A 16,718-nucleotide genomic window follows, 5' to 3' on the forward strand; every position below is an offset into this window, starting at 1 on the left:
AGCCGGGAGGAAGGACGGATAGGTTGGGTTGGGTTGTGGGGAGAGAGAGAGAGAGAGAGAGAGAGAGAGAGAGAGAGAGAGAGAGAGAGAAAAGCGCCGTGGTGCTGAACGGACAGCGACCGCAGCCACACCTTGCGCGATCCGCGCTGCCGCCAGCCGCCGCCGCGGGTGTGTGTGTGTGTGTGTAGGGCGGTGGGGGGGACACAGACTGCGGTGAGCTCGGCCTCTCGTCCCCCCCTCCTCCCCGAAGCCATCGGCCCATCTCGGCCTCGACCTCTCCCCCTTTCCCCCCATCCAACCGGCAGAGACCCTCGCCTCCACGCTCGCGCGCCCACACGAGCCCCGGCCGGGAGGAGGAGCCCGTCCAGGCAGCATGAGCTCCGAGGCAGGTGGGCAGGAGGGCCGGGCGAGGACAGGTAGGACGGAGGCGGTGGGGAGGGAGAAGGGGGAGGAGAAAGGGAGAGAGACCACCCAGCCCGGATGACCTCCCGTGCTGTGGTGGGGAGGGGGAGAGGGAGAGGGAACGGGACACACGTAGGAAGGCGGCGGCAGCAGCAGCAGCAGCAGCCGCCTTGCGCGATGGAGAGCCGAGCCTCCCGATCGGTGGGGAATGGGTAAAAACAGGCCGGGCTGGGATTCTGCAGAGGGTGGGACTATCTTCTCCATCGTTCCCAGCCGGAGCCGTTCATCTGGAGGGGCTAGGTGAGCGGGGAGACACGGATGTGTGTGTGTGTGTGTGTGTGTGGCTACACCAGGGACGGCTCCACTGCGGAGAAGGAGACCTGGCGCCGCCGCTGCTTTCGCCCGCCGGGGAAGACACCCCGCTCCCCCTTACTTCTCGCCTATCCACCCTCGGGAAAACAAACCAAAACCGGGTCGGTTCGAAGGTTTCCCTTCGGGCCGCACCTCCGCGGCTGCTGCTAGTGCTGCGACGGAGGCAGCGGCTCAGGGCTCTTCCTTCCCTGGGCCCGAAGGGATCCCGAGGCAGGGATCGGCGCTTCCCGGAGGCGGGCCGTGCTGGACTGGTTGCAGAGTTAAGAAGACTCGGTGGAAAGAGAGGATAGTGGGGTTGGATTGGTGGTGGTGCTGGTCTTGAGAAAGGGGCAGACGAGCAAGTCCAAAGCAGGCAGAGCTGTCCTGAACCCCTGACTCGCGCCAGCCCGGGAGAGCAGGAATCACACACGTTTACTAGGCTTAGTAAGAGAGAACCGGGTTTAGTCGTTTGGATGATTTAGCCAACCAACTTAAGCCTGGTCTAGTTCAAGCCGAAGTCAGCTTATCAGGCTCCTTCTTATCATGCAGAGTTATGAATCTGGTGGTCTTAACATATATATATCCTGGTTGTAGTTTTTAACTGTTATTTATTTTAATTTGTTTTACATTGTTATTTGTATATGTCTTTTGGTGTTGTTCAGTTGTATGTTGTGGAAGAGCACCTTATTTTGTTGTTCTCAGGTTTCTGAGTACAATGACAATAAATGTATCTGTCTATCTTCTTAGGGGACTGGCGCCTAATCCGAGTTTAGTGGATTCATTTATGATTCCTGCAAACCGTGCAGAAAGGGGAAGAGAGCAGGACGGGCAGATTTAATTGTGATTTTAAACTCACCCTAAGTGTTTAGAACCAGTTTGTACTCGTGGTTAAGGCACCCGGCTAGAAAGTGGAAGACCAATCACCGGGAGACGGTGTGAGTTCTAGTCCTGCCTCAGGCGTGAAAGCCAACTGGGTGACTTTGGGCCAATCCTTCTCTCTCAGCCCACCTCACTTCACAGGGCTGTTATTGTGGGGAAAATAGGAGGAAGAAGGTCTGTTGGATATTTTCACCACCTTATTTGTAAAAGATAATAAAGACGGGATAGAAAAAAATAAATAAATTCAATGAAATGGCTTTCCCTGTGCCCCCCGAGCACGTTCGTAGGCTGTGCTTCACTGGAGCCCTTAAGCCTTTAAAAAACATCTTCCTAGTCTTAATTAGCATTTCTCACAACTGTGTATCGCTTAGCCAGGTTGGAGGCTTCAAAATTCAAAAATGGAAGGTAATAACCGAAGGGGATACGTTGGGCATACCCAAGTGGTTGATGAGGTTGTATGGTGTATGTAAAACCCAAAGCACAGGTACAGAATAGATGGTGCCCAACTCAACAGTTGTAATGGTGAGAGGGATCTTGGAGTGGTCAATCGGTTAAACACGATTGCCTGCTAGTGGACAATTGGTTAAATATGAGCCAGCAGTGTGTGGCAGCTGCCAAAAAAAGCCAACGCAGTCCTAGGCTGCGCCAAAGGAATAATATCAAAGTAATGTGAAAGTACCACTTTATATTATTTCCTAACAGTGGCGACAATTAACCAGTGGAACAACTTGCTTCCAGAAATGGTGCCTGCTCCGTCACTGGAATTTTTTAAGAAGAGACTGGACAGTCGCTTATCTGAAATAACTTAGAATAGACTAGAACAAGGGTCTTCAAACTTGGCAAGTGTAAGACTTGTGGACTTCAACTCCCCAAATTCCTGAGCTATCACGGACTGGAGGAGGAATTCTGGGAGTTGAAGTCTACGAAAGTCTTCAAGCTGTCACGTTGGAAGACCCCTGGAATAGAAGAACAGAGTTGGAAGTTGGAATAACAGATCTTGGAAGTCTTCGAGTAGTCCATGTATATGATCTCCTGCTTGAGTAGGGGGGGGGCTGGACTAGAAGACCTCCAAAGTCCCTTCCAGCTCTATTGTCTCTCTACTACTTTGATACGGTGTCCAGTTTTAGCCACCGCAATACCAAAAAAAGAAAAGGTTGAGACTTTAGAAAGAGTGCAGAGAAGAGCAACAAAGATGATTAGGGGAGCGAAGGCTAAACATGTCAAGAACAGTGGCAGGAATTGGATATGTCTAGTTTGACGAAGAGAAGGGCTGAGGTGGTGACAGGATAGCCACCTTCCGCTATTTGAGGGGCTTCCCCAAAGAAGAAGGGGGCTCACCTACTTTCCAAAGCCCCCAAAGGCAGGACAAGAAGCAACGGATGGAAACTAATCAAGGAGAGGAGCAAACCTGGAACTAAAGGAGGAATTTTCGGACACTGAGAACAAATCAATCAGTGGAACGTTTTGCCTTCAGAAGTATGAGGTTTCCTGCTTGAGCAGGTGGTCGGACTAGAAGACCTCCCAGGTCCCAACTCCAACTCTTATTCCGTATTTTGTATGATTCTGCTTCTGTTGCAACTCCTCCTTCCCACAACAGAGCCAGGTCCAGCTTGTAATGTGAACGCAGGCTTTATCTATTTTGCTTCTTCTTCTCTCTCTCTCTCCCTCCCTCTCCCTCTCTCCTCTTTCCCTCTCTCTCTCCCTCTCTCTCTCTCTCTCTCTCTTCTCTCTCTCTCTCCGTCTCTACCCCATCTCTCCTCTCTCTCTCTCTTCTCTCCTCTCTCTCCTCTCTCTCTCTTTCTCTCTCTCTCTCTCTCTCTCTCTCTCTCCCTCTCTCTCTCTTCTCCCCCCTCTCCCCTCTCTCCCTCTCTCTCTCTCTCCTCTCTCTCTTCTCTCTCTCCGTCTCTCCCCATCTCTCCTCTCTCTCTCTTCTCTCACTCCTCTCTCTCCTCTCTCTCTCTTTCTCTCTCTCCCCTCTCTCTCTCCTCTCTCTCTCTCTCTCTCTCCCCCCTCTCTCCCCTCTCTCCCTCTCTCCTCTCTCTCCTCTCTCTCTCTCTCTCTCTCTCCGTCTCTCCCCCATCTCTCCTCTCTCTCTCTTCTCTCCTCTCTCTCTCTCTCTCTCTCTTTCTCTCTCTCCCTCTCTCTCTCCTCTCTCTCCCTTTCTCTCTCCTCTTTCTCTCTCTCTCTCTCTCCTCTCTCTCTCCCTCCCTCTCTCTCTCTCTCTCTCTCTCTTCTCTCTCTCTCTCTCCATCTCTCTCTCTCCTCTCTCTCTCTTCTCTCCTCCTCTCTCCTCTCTCTCTCTTCTCTCTCTCCCTCTCTCTCTCTCTCTCTCTCCCCTCTCTCCCTCTCTCTCTCTCTCTCTCTCTCACTCTTCTCTCTCTCCCTTCTCTCTCCCACTCTCTTCCTCTCTCTTTCTCTCTCTCTCTCCTCTCTCTCTTCTCTCTCTCCCTCTCTCTCTCCCTCTCTCTCTCCCCTCTCTCTCTCTCTCTCCCTTCTCTCTCTCTCTTTCTCTCTCCTCTCTCTCCTCCCTCTCTCTCCCTCCTCCTCTCTCTCTTCTCTCTCTCTCTCCCTCCACTCTGTCTTCTCTCTCTCTCTCCCTCTTCCTCCCTCCCTCTCTCTCCTCTCCCCCTCTCTCTCTCTCTCTTCTCTCTGTCTCTCTTCTCTCTCTCTCTCTCTCTCACACACACACACACACACACACACACACCACACACACACTGTAGTTCTCTTCTGCAGTGCACTCAGCCAGGATATTTTCTTAAGGACATTTTTTTCGGAGTTGTAATTTTTATAGCCCAGGAGGCGCCTGTAAGCATCCGCGTGTGGGTTTAGGTTTGTGGGATGGTCTCCTCTTTTAAAAACCTTGTTTACTCATCCGTTCCCTTCATCCTGTTTTTGGCTTCTCGGCTTTGACTCGTTTATGAGTACAGGTAGGGCCTCACATTAGGACTGAGCCCAACATTTCCGTTGATAAGCAAGACAGCCCTGAAGAGAGTTTTGCTCCATTGTACAACCTCCCTTTCCCCTATTGTTACGTGGATTACTCGCAGTTGTTAAACACGGTTTGTTAAGGGGATCTGGTTTCCCCGTTGGCTTTGCTCGTTGGAAGGTGACAATAGGGGATCACCTGACACCCCCCCGCCTGGGATGTTACAATCGTCGTAAGTGCGTGCCAGTTTGCAATGGTCTGAATTTGGATCGCACGAGCCTGGGAATGTTTCAGGGATCCGTGTTTCATATTCCGTTCCATTCCAGTTCAGTTCAAGGTTTCGAAGCGTGAGAAATGGTCACAAGTCACTATGCTGAGTGCCGTCACTTCGAAACGGTCACTAAGTCAAGCGCTACCTGCGTTTTGATTTCTTCTACCCAGGGGCGAAATCCTTGAAATAGGATTTTCTAGCCTGGACCAACAGAGCCTTCGGAAGTTGTGAGAGCTTCATTGCTGGAGGCTTTCAAGAAGAGACTGGACTCTGTCATCCATCAGGAATGGTGGTGGCAGGGTCTCCTGCTTGGGGGAGGGAGGGGGTTGGACTAGATGACCTCCAAGATCCCTTCCCGCTCTGTCAATCTGTAATCTTGAACAACTTGCCTCCAGAAGTTGTGAATGCTCCAACACCGGAAGGTTTTTTTTTAAAAAAAAAGATTGTTGGATTAACCATTTATCTGAAGTGGGGTAGGGTTTCCTGCCTAGTCAGAGGGTTGGACTAGAAGACCTCCAGGGTCCCTTGCAACTCTGCTATTCTATTCTACTCTAATCTGAACTGTCTTTCTCAGAAGTCAGTGTGCGTCCCTCCTGGATAACATTTTTGTTTTTTTTAAAAAAAATAGTGAATCCTTTCCTCTTTTTTATTGGATTTACAGAAAAAAGCTGTTAGGATGGCTTTTTATTTTTGCACCTGAAATCTGAAAGTCTGAAAGCCCCTTTCGTGACTAAAGGCAAACCGTGCATTTTTCGTGAAAGCTTGAGCCTTCATAACATTTGCTAGTTAGAAAAAGGACTACCCAGATCCTGATTTGGGGCTGTCATAGACTAAGGTGCCTCATGAGCACCCATTTATTTTTAAGGTAAGAAGGTTGATTTTTAAGATCCTTATCCTGGGGGAATTTCTCTGGTGCTCTGTGAGCTTGGTTGTTCCCTTGCAGACATTTCATTTCCCAATTAGGTAACCAGATCAGTGCCTGGAAGGGAGAGGGGTTTGTAGGAAAGAGGAGGAGGAGGAAAGAGGAGGAAAGGAGGGAAGAGGAGGAGGAAGAGGAGGAGGAAAAGGGAGGAGGAGGAGGAAAAGGGAGGAGGAGGAAAGAGGAGGAGGAGGAAAGGAGGAAAGAGGAGGAGGAAAGAGGAGGAGGAAGAGGAGGAGGAGGAGGAGGAAGAGGAGGAGGAAGAGGAGGAGGAAAAGGGAGGAGGAGGAGGAGGAAAAGGGAGGAGGAGGAAAGAGGAGGAGGAAGAGGAGGAGGAAAGAGGAGGAGGAAGAGGAGGAAAGAGGAAGAGGAAGAGGAAGAGGAGGAAGAGGAGGAGGAAGAAGGAGGAGGAAGAGGAGGAGGAAGAGGAGGAGGAAAAGGGAGGAGGAGGAGGAGGAAAAGGGAGGAGGAGGAAAGAGGAGGAAGAATAGAGGGAGGAAGAGGAGGAGGAGGAGGAAAAGGGAGGAGGAGGGAAGAGGAGGAGGAGGAGGAGGAAAGAGGAGGAGGAAGAAAGAGGAGGAGGACTGTGGCATCCTTGGTACTCTCTGACCTTGGGGGCTTTCTTAACATGATAAGGTTTTTTGACATTTCATGACCCAACTAGGCAACATCATCCGTGCTAGAAGGGAATGGGGTTTGCAGAGTGGAAGAGGAGGCGGCAGGGGGAATATAACTCGGTGGGAGTGGGGTTTGCTCTCTATTTACATACTGCTGGCCCTGCCGGCATTGCTAGAAATGTTGTTTTCTTCTTGCTGGTTTCTTGATTAGGTTGTTCTTGATTGTTTGATTGTTGGTCTGATTCAGCCGGACTTCAGTTCCCATCACTTTTTCACCCAGACGCCCCTAGTCATGGGCTGACGGAAATGAAGTACAATAGCTTTGAAGGTCCTTGATCTAGAAAGAGTCATTAGGGTCGAAAAAGGCTTCAAATCAGCGCTGAGGTGCATGCATGCGCAGTCAGGTAAGTTTGCCTGCCGTTTGCGTGCCAGCGCAAATGGCTCCGCATGCCACCCGTGACACACGCGTGCCATAGGTTTGCCATCATGGCTCTCAAACAGTGCAAATGACCAGCTGTCTGCAAGGAAGATAAAACCTTCCATTCCCCCCACATCCATTCAGAGCTGAGGAAGCTTCTCGGATGAGAAGTGAAAACATCTTCAAAGACAAACCAGAAAGTCCAGTTGCGTCCTGGGGAAAAAAAAGCACGGAGAATCTCCACAGACGTACAAACAAGTTCTCGTCATAAGATGCCAAAGGTATCTATAAGTCATAGAAAAGACGAGAAGCGGAGTAGTAATACAGCCCTACTAGTTGGTATGGCATCCTAGGGCATGAGATAGTGTGGGAATTAGTCGTTTAGCAGAGTGATGGCACGGGGGAGGAAAAACTGTCCTTGGGTCTAGTTGTTTTGGTGTGCAATGCCCGATAGCAGAGGTGTCAAACTTGATTTCATTGAGGGCTGCATCAGGGTTGCGTTTGAGCTTGGGGTGGTGGTGGAGGGGGGTGGCCAAATCTATGTCACTCATGTTGGGGGCATCTGTGGTGGCCTTGTGGTTCGCCGGCAGCAGGTTGCGGACAGCTGAGGTCTCGGCAAGCGAGGACTCGGATGAGGGGCCTGTGTGTGATGAAGGGATGGGGCCAGGACCGTCAGGGAGTGGAGTGCTGCCTTCGGAGGTTGTGGGGGCTGGCAGCAGCAATGAAGAAGCCCCCGAGGAGCCTGTGCCACGTGTGCATGTGCGCACAGGGCTGCTCGAAGGAAAGAGCAGCTGCAGCAGCACAGGCGACTCGGGAGTAAGGCTGCAAGGTGATGGCCCCTCCCTCAAGAGATAAAAGCCAGCTGAGAAACAGGAGTTCTTTGCAGGAAGCAAAGACGTTTTTGCACTCGAGCCTTGTGGATGTTTGGAGTATCTTGGTTGGTGTTTGGAAACACTTTCTTGGCAACTTTATCTAGTGTTCTTGGCAGCCTTGCGCCCCCTTGGCAAGGCTCGTTCTTATCAGAGACAATTAGTTTGAAACAGCCTTTTAACCTGGAAGGAACAGGATTCCGTAAAGAATCATTAAAAGGTTTTGCTGTTACTTCCATTTGGTGTTGGTTTCCTTGGAACAAGGTTTGGGTCAGAAGAGGCCCAGGCAGGGATGGGGAGGGGGATCCATTGTCCTCCTGGGCTCTGTTTTTGGCTGAGATAGCCTCCTCCAGCACTCTGCCAGCAAAAACGAAGCCTGTTTTGCTGGTAGAGGCATTGCAGGTTGGTCCTTCACTGTTTCCAGGGCAGCCCCACAGGCCAAATCTAAGCACCCTGTCATGCCCCCATCAGAGTCTGAATCTGAAGAGGAAGACGAACAGCCAACAGGGAGTGGCAGTGTGGCTCCGTTGGCTGTGGAAGAAATTGAGCAAGGGCAAAGTCTGGCTGGGCAGAGGAGGGGAGGGGTAGAATAAGGGAGAGGGAGTTCAAAGGAAGACCCAGGCCCGCCCCCTCTTCACCCTAGGGCAAGCAGGGAGGAACGGAGAGGGGAGCAACGTGGGTTGCTTGGCTTACGGGGAAGGAGAGGGCCTTGATTCCCTTCACAAGGCACATCTGGGGAGGGAGTTTAAAGGAGAGGCAGATGAGTGGGGTGATTGTTGGGAACAATTGCTGAGTTTATCTAGTGTTGGCACTGTTATCAGAGTTCCTGGCATCCTCCCAACTGGTTTGATTTAGTGCCATGATTCTTTACTTCTGGAACTCCTTATCTTGCCTACTGGATTTATTACCTTATTTTGCCTTGTTGGATTTACAAAGTTTCCCGTTTACAATGTTGGGATTGGAATATCGGCAGCCAAAGGCTGTTGCAGGTTCGTGGGAGAGTTTTTCCTCCACACTGGAAGGTAACCGGGACATTGGGGCCAAAGTTGGAGCTAATAAAGGGACCCAGACTTATTCTCTGGCTGAATTGCCTTTGTGCCATGCCCCCGGTCATCACACCCCCCATGGGCCGAATCTGGGCCTTGAGTTTGACCTTCGTGCCCTATAGCGTCGTCTTGTGGGAAGACGTTAAGACAGTTTCTGTCCACACGAAGGTCTGTGTCCCCATCCGTTTGATGCTTTTGTTTGTATGTCCCAGCAGGTGAAGCACTAAGGGGGATGACCAAGAAGACCTCATCTCAATGGCTTCTACGAGCCCCTTGGAACTGACAGTCTTAGAGAGCCACCTTGGGTCCAGTCAGAGAGGGAGACAAGGAAAGACTTCAGCACCAAGGACAGCCCCCCGGACAGGCATTGAGAATGCCTCTTACCAAAGGGAGGAAGAGGAAGAGGAGGAGGAAACGTCCTTCCAGAGGAGACCGGGGAGCCCCAAGGAGCACCCAGCCCCTCCCACGGAGGACCTTTCCCCAAGATCGGAGGATGCAACCTTGCCAGACCCAGCTGGGAACTCCGTAGACTACGGCTTCCTTTTGGCCTTGGTGTTCCTGGTCGGTGGGATTTTGCTGGTGATCGTGGCTTACAGCATCCCACGCGAAGCCCGGGTGAACCCGGACACGGTGTCCGCCCGGGAGATGGAGAGACTGGAGATGTACTATGCCCGCCTCAGCTCCCATTTGGACAAGTGCATCATCGCCGGCTTGGTCATGTTGACTTTGGGCGGGATGCTCCTCTCTGTGCTGTTGATGGTTTCCATGTACAAAGGGGAGCTCTACCGGAGGAGGACTTTCCCAGCGTCCAGAGGCCCCCGAAAGACTTACGGGTCGATCAACCTGAGGATGAGGCAGCTCAATGGAGAAGGAGGTCAAACTCTGGTGGAGAATGAGGTCATTCAGATGACCGAAATGACCCACGTCATGCAGAGCTGCTGATAACTCTCCAGATATGCGGGGGATCGGATCCCGATCCTCCTCCGTGGGGTCCCGGGTGCTCTCTGAGTTTGGTGGTTTTCCTGCAAACGTTTCATGACCCAACTAGGGAACATCATCAGTGCCTCAGGGGAGTTGGGTTTGCAGGGAGGAGGAGGAGGAGGACGGTGGGGTCTTGGTGCTCTTTGTGCTGGGTGGGTTTTTTGGGGAGATTTTTCATGACCCAACTAGGGAACATCATCAGGACTAGAAGGGAGTTGGTTTTACAAGGAGGAGGAGGACTGTGGGGTCCTGGGTGCTCTCGGAGTTTGGTGGTTTTCTTGCAAAACAGTTCATGACCCAACTAGGTAACATCATCAGTGCAACAAGGGAGTTGGGTTTGCAGGAGGAGGAGGAGGAGGAGGAGGAGGAGGAGGAGGAGGAGGAGGAGGAGGAGGAGGAGGAGGAGGAGGAGGAGGAGGAGGAGGACTGTGGGGTCCTGGGTGCTCTCTGAGTTTGGTGTTTTCTTGCAAACATTTCATGACCCAACTAGGTAACATCATCAGTGTTAGAAGGAAGTGGGGTTTACAAAGAGGAGGAGGAGGAGGAGGAAGAGGAGGAGGAGGAGGAGGAGGAGGAGGAAGAGGAGGAGGAGAAGGACTGTGGGGTCCTGGGTGCTCTCTGAGTTTGGTGGTTTTCTTGCAAATATTTCATGACCCAACTAGGTAACATCATCAGTGCTACAAGGGAGTTGGGTTTGCAGAGAGGGGGAGGATGATTGTGGGATCCTTGGTGCTCTCTGAGCTGGGTTGTTTTCTTGCAGACATTTCATGACCCAACTAGATAACAACATCAGTGTTAGAAGGAAGTGGGGTTTACAAAGAAGAGAAGGAGGAGGAGGAGGAGAAGAACTGTCTCTCTGAGCTGGGTTATTTTCTTGCAGACATTTCATGACCCAGCTAGATAACATCATCAGTGCTAGAAGGAAGTGAATGAAGCTTCTGGAGGAAGACAATTGAGCTCAAAAAGCACCAAGGATCACCTCCTCCTCCTCCTCCTCCTCCTCCTCCTCCTCCTCCTCCTCCTCCTCCTCCTCCTCCTCCTCCTCCTCCTCTTCCTCTTCCTCCCTGGTGATGCTACGTAGTCAGGTTATGAAACACCTGTAAGCAAACAGCCCAGCTCAGAGAGCACCCAGGATCCTCATTTCAACCCGAGCTGCAAATATTCTGTTTTACTGGAAGTCCTTTGGAAGGAGCGCCTGGAAAGGAAAGGAGTCAGGGCAGCTTCCCTTAGGACAGGAGTGTTTTGTAGTTCAGAAACGGGGAATTTTGCACTCCTGAAACCAACCGTGTGTGCCAGAAGCGGTTTCAGTCCAGTAGTGATGCCTCTCTGGTTAACACTCACCACTTTTTTTTTTAAAAAAAAGCCTGTCCTGGCAAGACCGTTGGGGGAACCAAATATTTATCGTTTTAACTTTACTGGGGGGAATTGGGACTTCTCTTTGAAGCAGTGAGACTCAGAGACACCTTATCAAATCCCCCATAAAAATTTTTTTGATGTCCTAAACAGGACTCTTCACACAACGGTTTTTACAACTGTTTGGCTGTTCTGCCACCAAAATGCCTGCCCTGAAGAAACGGAAGCCTCACAATCCCTCCCTGAGGTTGGCTGTGGTTTTAATGAGCTACGCCAAGCCCAGTTCAAGTTGGATTTATTTTCTGAGCTCGGTGGTTCCCCCCCTCCCTCCCTCCCTCTCCCTCTTTCTCTCTCTCCCCTCTTTCTCCCTCCCTCTCTCTCCTTGTCCTCTCTCTTTCTCTCTTCTTCTCCCTCTCCCTCGCATCCCCTCTTCCCCCCTTTTCTCCCCCTCTCCCCCCTTTCTCTCTCTCCCTTTTTTCTTCTTCTCCCTCTCTCTCTCACTCCCCCCTTTTTCCCTCTCTCTCCCCCTCTTCCTCTTTCTCCCTCTCCCTCTCCTTCTTTGTCGTCTCACTCCCACTCTTTCTCTGTTCCCTCTCTTACTCTCCCTCTCCCCCTCTCTCCCTCTCTCTTTGTCCTCTCTCTCTTTCTCTTCTTCTCCCTCTCCTTCTCCGTCACGTCCCCTTTCCCCCTCTTTTTCTCCCTCTCCTCCTCTCTTTCTCTCTCCCCCTCTTCCTCTTTCTCTCTCTCCCTCTCTTTCTTCATCGTCTCACTCCCACTCTTCCTCTTTTCCCTCTCTTACTCTCCCTCTCTGTCTTTGTCCTCTCTCTCTTTCTCTTCTTCTCCCTCTCCTTCTCCGTCACGTCCCCTTTCCCCCTCTTTCTCTCCCCCTCTCTTCCTCTTTCTCCCCCTCTCTCTCTTTCTTCGTCTCACTCCCTCTCTATCTCTTTTCCTCTCTCTCTCTCCCTCTTTGTCCTCTTTCTCTTCTTCTCCTTCTCCATCACGTCCCCTTCCCCCTCTTTTTCTCCCTCTCCTCCTCTCTCTCTCCCCCTCTTCCTCTTCCTCCCTCTCCCTTTCTTCATCTCACTCCCACTCTTTCTCTTTTCCCTCTCTTACTCCCCTTCTCCCTCTCTCTTTCTCTCCCCCTCTTTCTCCCTCTCTCCCCTTCTCTCTTCATCCTCCCTTCCTCCCTTTCTCTTCTTCTCCCTCTCTTCCCCTCTCTCCTTCTCTCTCCCTCCATCTCTCTCTGTCTCTCCCTCCCTCTCTCCCTCCCCCTCCCTCCCTCCCTCTCTTTTGCGGCAACCTTTAGCAACACCAACCTCTACATCACCTTGTCATATCAGCTGCCGCCCCTCACAACCTCTGCAAGCACAACTGAGTTTCTACAGCTCCACCACATTTTGCCCAAGCGGCGTTTCCCTGTTTGTGAAGGCAGAGGATCAACGCATAAGCACACAACATGCAAAAATATTCCACACCAGCAAAACCTCTCGTTCCCCAACCTCCTCCCGCCCTCATTTCCACGACTTGACCGCATCTTTGGTGGTGGTGGTGGTGAGAACCCATCCTGGTTTTCAAACCATTTTTTTTTATCTCTCCATCGGCTTCGCCCTTCCTGGTTTTGGGACGCACCGTCTCTGGATAAAATTACCTCTCGGGTACCAAACCCATGAAACATTCATGCTTAACCAGCCCGTGTGGTCACCGTAGCGGGAAATGTGTCAGCAGGAGGTTTAAAAATGGAACCGGTTGCAGACGGGGTGAAAATGAAAGGTGACCTCTGGATTTACAGAGAAGCGGCCACGATCCAGAAAAACAAACAAAAAAAACACCGTTTTGATATTCAGGATTTCCAAGGGGAAAAAAAACTGAGCTGCCTTGTTGATTTCTTTTTTTTTTTTCTTTTTAATACGTTGATGATTCCAGGTACATCACCCTGTCCCACGAAGGCCTCTGTTTATAACGACAACAAAGACAGGAAAAAAAAAAAGGTGTCGTTTTAAAAATAAAAATAAAATTATGAAAAACACATCTCTGGGCAAGAATTTGGTCTCTTCCGATGGGGTAAAATATATATATATATATTTGTTTTATATATATATGGATCTTTGGTTGTTCGGGTTTTCTCCCGCGTAAGATTCGAAGTATCTAGGCAACGTTTCGATGAAGTCTCATTCATCATCTTCAGGCTTTTGTCTTCGGCTCTTGCTTCTCAGACTGAGAATCTTCGAATCTTCGAATCTTCGCGGAGAAAACCTGAACAACCAAAGATCCACATACAAATACCATGAGAACCTCAGAAAACATATATATATATATATATATATATATATATATATATATATATATATATATATATATATAATCACAGTTTGATTAGGTGTGTTGGTTGCATTCTGATTTTTGTCGCCTGCAAAACATACAGGTCTTCCTCAGCTTACGACAACAATTGAATCCTAAGTTTATGTTGCTAAGTGAGATGCATTTGGCCCCATTCTACGACCTTTCTTGGCACAGTGTCAACTCAGAAAACATTCTTTTGCCTGTTCTAGTAGTTGCCACAAAAAGAGGGGAGGAGAGGAAAGAAATCCGGAAGGGCAGTGCAGCGGTTTGGAAGCGAGAAAGTACATTCCTACTCTTTAAAAGATTGTAATTAAATTAACGGGGCTTTTGCCCGTGAATATATTTAATTGGAGAATGTCAGGGGTGGGAACTCAATTTTTAAAAACAACCGGTTCTGTGGGCGTGGCTTAGTTGGTGGGCGTGGCTTGGTGGTCATGTGACTGGTTGGGTGTGGCCAACTCAACATCACTCACATCGAGGCACGCATCTCCTCGCCTGGCCTCTCGTGACTGTGGGGGTGCTGCAACAGTCGTAAGTGTGAAAAATTGTCGTAAGTCACTTTTTTTCAGTGCCATTGTAGCTTTGAATGGTCACTCCACACAAGCAAAGTACCAGCAAAGGAGGGGGAAAAAACTCCAGAGAAGTTCCTGAGACAGGAAATCTAGTCCTGCCAAGAATATAATAAGGGTTAATGGAGAGGCAGTTTCTGTAAGCGACACCAGAATGTTTCCTTCCTGCCTTCCTTACAGGATTAGCCCAGTAATTTCTTCTAACAACCGGTTCTCCGAACTGCTTAGAAATGTTAACAGCCGGTTCTAGCGAATAGGTACGAACTGGTAGAATCCCACCCCTAGAAAACGTGATTGATGACACCCAGCCCATGAATGTGCTCAATGGGAGAATCTGGTTGTGGAGACACCCAGGGGGAAAGGGGGTGTTGGAAATAACTCAAGGCCAACAACAACAAAACTTGGATCGTTGAAAACAAAGAGGATTTATTAAAAAGAAATAACAGGCGGTTTTGCAAAGCGCTGGAGGTCTTTGGAACCTCAACAAACTGGTTCAAAATCCAAAGCCACCCCTTTAGAACCTCAAAACGTACTTTATATCCAGTTTCATCTCGTCACCCAAATTCCCTCCTTCTTCGAGACTCATTCCCTCCCAAGTTCAAACTCACGGGATTTGCCCTCAGGTGTTGCAGCTAATCGTAGGATGTCTCCAGAGAGAATTGTCTCGTTCCGTTATGTTCTCATCCGTACCCCTCTGTCCATACCTCTTACTTTGGCTGCCTACGTGGCATCTTTCTTAGCATTAAGGAATGTAACATCAGGGCCTCTTTCTAACTTCTGAAGATACAACTTTAAAAGCTCATCATCTACTACCATTTTTCCAAAGAGATTATAACAACTACCCCTCCCCCCAAAAAACATAATAATAAAAAAGGCATATACATAAGTTTCTAGTCCATTCCATTCCATATCTTCTATTCTATTCTACTCTAGTCCAGGAAGGAAGGAAGGAAGGGAGGGACGGAGGGAAGGAGGGAAAGGAAGGGAAAGGAAAGGAAAGGAGGGAGGGAGGGAGGGAGGAAGGAAGGAAGGAAGGAAGGAAAAGGAAAGGAAAGGAAGGAAGGAAGGAAGGAAAAGGAAAGGAAAGGAAGGGAAAGGAAAGGAAAGGAAAGGAAAAGAAAGGAAAGGAAAGGAAAGGAAAGGAAAGGAAGGGAAGGGAAGGAAAGGAAAAGAAAGGAAAGGAAAGGAAAGGAAGGGAGGAAGGGAGGGAAAGGAAAAGAAAGGAAAAGAAAGGAAAGGAAAGGAAAAGAAAGGAAAGGAAAGGAAAGGAAGGGAGGGAGGAAGGGAGGGAAAGGAAAGGAAAGGAAAGGAGAGGAGAGGAGAGGAGAGAAGAGGAGAGGAAGGAAAGGAAAGGAAGGAAAGGAGAGGAAGCAAAGGAAAGGAAAGGAAAGGAAAGGAAAGGAAGAAAGATTATAATGAGAGGGAGGGAGGCAGTGGTGGGATTCAATTTTTTTTACTACGGGTCCTGTGGGTGTGGCTTGGTGGGCATGGCAGGGGAAGGTTACTGCAAAATCCCCATTCCCTCCCCACCCCACTAACCTGCTTTCCAGCTCCGTTCTCCTGTGCAGGGCAACCAAAGAAGACCCAGCCGATCAGCTGGGACTCGGGAGGCAGAGGATAGATGGGGGCAGGGCTGGTCAAAGGTGGGATTCTGAATTACTCAAAATTTCCGCTATCGGTTCTCCAGAACTGGTCAGAACCTGCTGAATCCACCACCTCTGGAGGTATTGGGTCTGAGGGAAGTCTTTTCTTAGGACTTGGCCACCACGGGTGCAGGATGCCGTGGCTCAGCGGCTAAGAGGCTGAGCTTGTCCATCAGAAAGGTCGACAGTTCGGCGGTTCGAATCCCCACACGCCGCGTCACGGAGTGAGCTCCCGTTCCTTGTCCCAAGCAGCTTCTGCCAACCTAGCCGTTCGAAAGCACGTCAGAGAAAATGCAAGTAGAAAAATAGGGACCCCTTCGGTGGGAAGGGTCCAGTGTTCCGCGCGCCTTCAAAGGCGTTGAGTCCTGCGCGCCACATGACTACAGAGACATCTTTGGCTCTTCGTCTTTGTAACGGAGATGAGCACCGCCCCCTAAAGCCAGAACCGACGAGCATGGATGTGCGAGGGGAAGTTAGATATGGGGAATTACTAGATGAAAAGGGTGTACTTAAATCGATACAAAAATTAGAGGAACAAGGTATACAGATGAATTGGTTTTCATATGTGCAAATACACTCGAGGTTTGATGAGGATTCCAAACAGAGGGATTTTATGATAAACAGACTGATTTAGATAAAATTTTGATGGGTACCGATGAAAAGGTGATTAAAAAATTATATGGTTACTTATTGGAAATTAAATTAGAGGAAGAACAAGTTAAAGAAACTATGATTGCCTGGGGGAGGAATTTTCGATATGGGATTGACTTAGAGAAATGGCAGAAATTATGGTTGCAAAATTATAAAATGACAATGTCTACAGCTTATAAAGAAAACTTGTATAAGATGTTTTACAGGTGGCACTTCCCCCCGACAAGGATAGCAAGAATGTTCAAGAACAAATCGGAAAAATGTTGGACATGTCATCAGAAACCTGGTTCAAAGTACCATATGTGGTGGACTTGTGAGGATGCTAGAAAATATTGGACTAAAATCCGCATGTGGTTGGAAAAAATGAAAAGAAGCATATAGACTTGAAACCGGATGTGCGAGGGGAAGAACCTTTACCTTTGGCCACAGGGGCCCCTGCCAGACACGAGTGGCATTGAGATGCCCCCTGGCCACGCCCTC

At 49.6% G+C, this 16,718-nt stretch overlaps 1 protein-coding gene across 5 annotated transcripts; it reads left to right on the forward strand.

Moving 5' to 3' along the window:
* The first annotated feature begins 209 nt into the window (after positions 1-209).
* On the forward strand, positions 210-10,033 carry TMEM74B (transmembrane protein 74B). 5 transcript variants are annotated; one of them, XM_087928660.1, is made up of 2 exons: positions 210-416; positions 8,914-10,033. In XM_087928660.1, the coding sequence occupies exon 2, from the start codon at positions 8,957-8,959 to the stop codon at positions 9,641-9,643; it is 687 nt and encodes a 228-aa protein (XP_087784786.1). In that variant the 5' UTR covers positions 210-416; positions 8,914-8,956; the 3' UTR covers positions 9,644-10,033. The 5 variants fall into 5 exon arrangements, with proteins under 5 accessions (XP_087784786.1, XP_026577072.1, XP_087784789.1 ...); XM_026721287.2 differs by having other exon boundaries at positions 8,917-10,033; XM_087928663.1 differs by having other exon boundaries at positions 210-389; positions 8,917-10,033.
* The last annotated feature ends 6,685 nt before the right edge of the window (positions 10,034-16,718 follow it).

Source organism: Pseudonaja textilis, chromosome 3 (assembly GCF_049901715.1).
Source record: "Pseudonaja textilis isolate UNSWEBS1 chromosome 3, rPseTex1.2, whole genome shotgun sequence".
Taxonomy (NCBI): domain Eukaryota; kingdom Metazoa; phylum Chordata; class Lepidosauria; order Squamata; family Elapidae; genus Pseudonaja; species Pseudonaja textilis.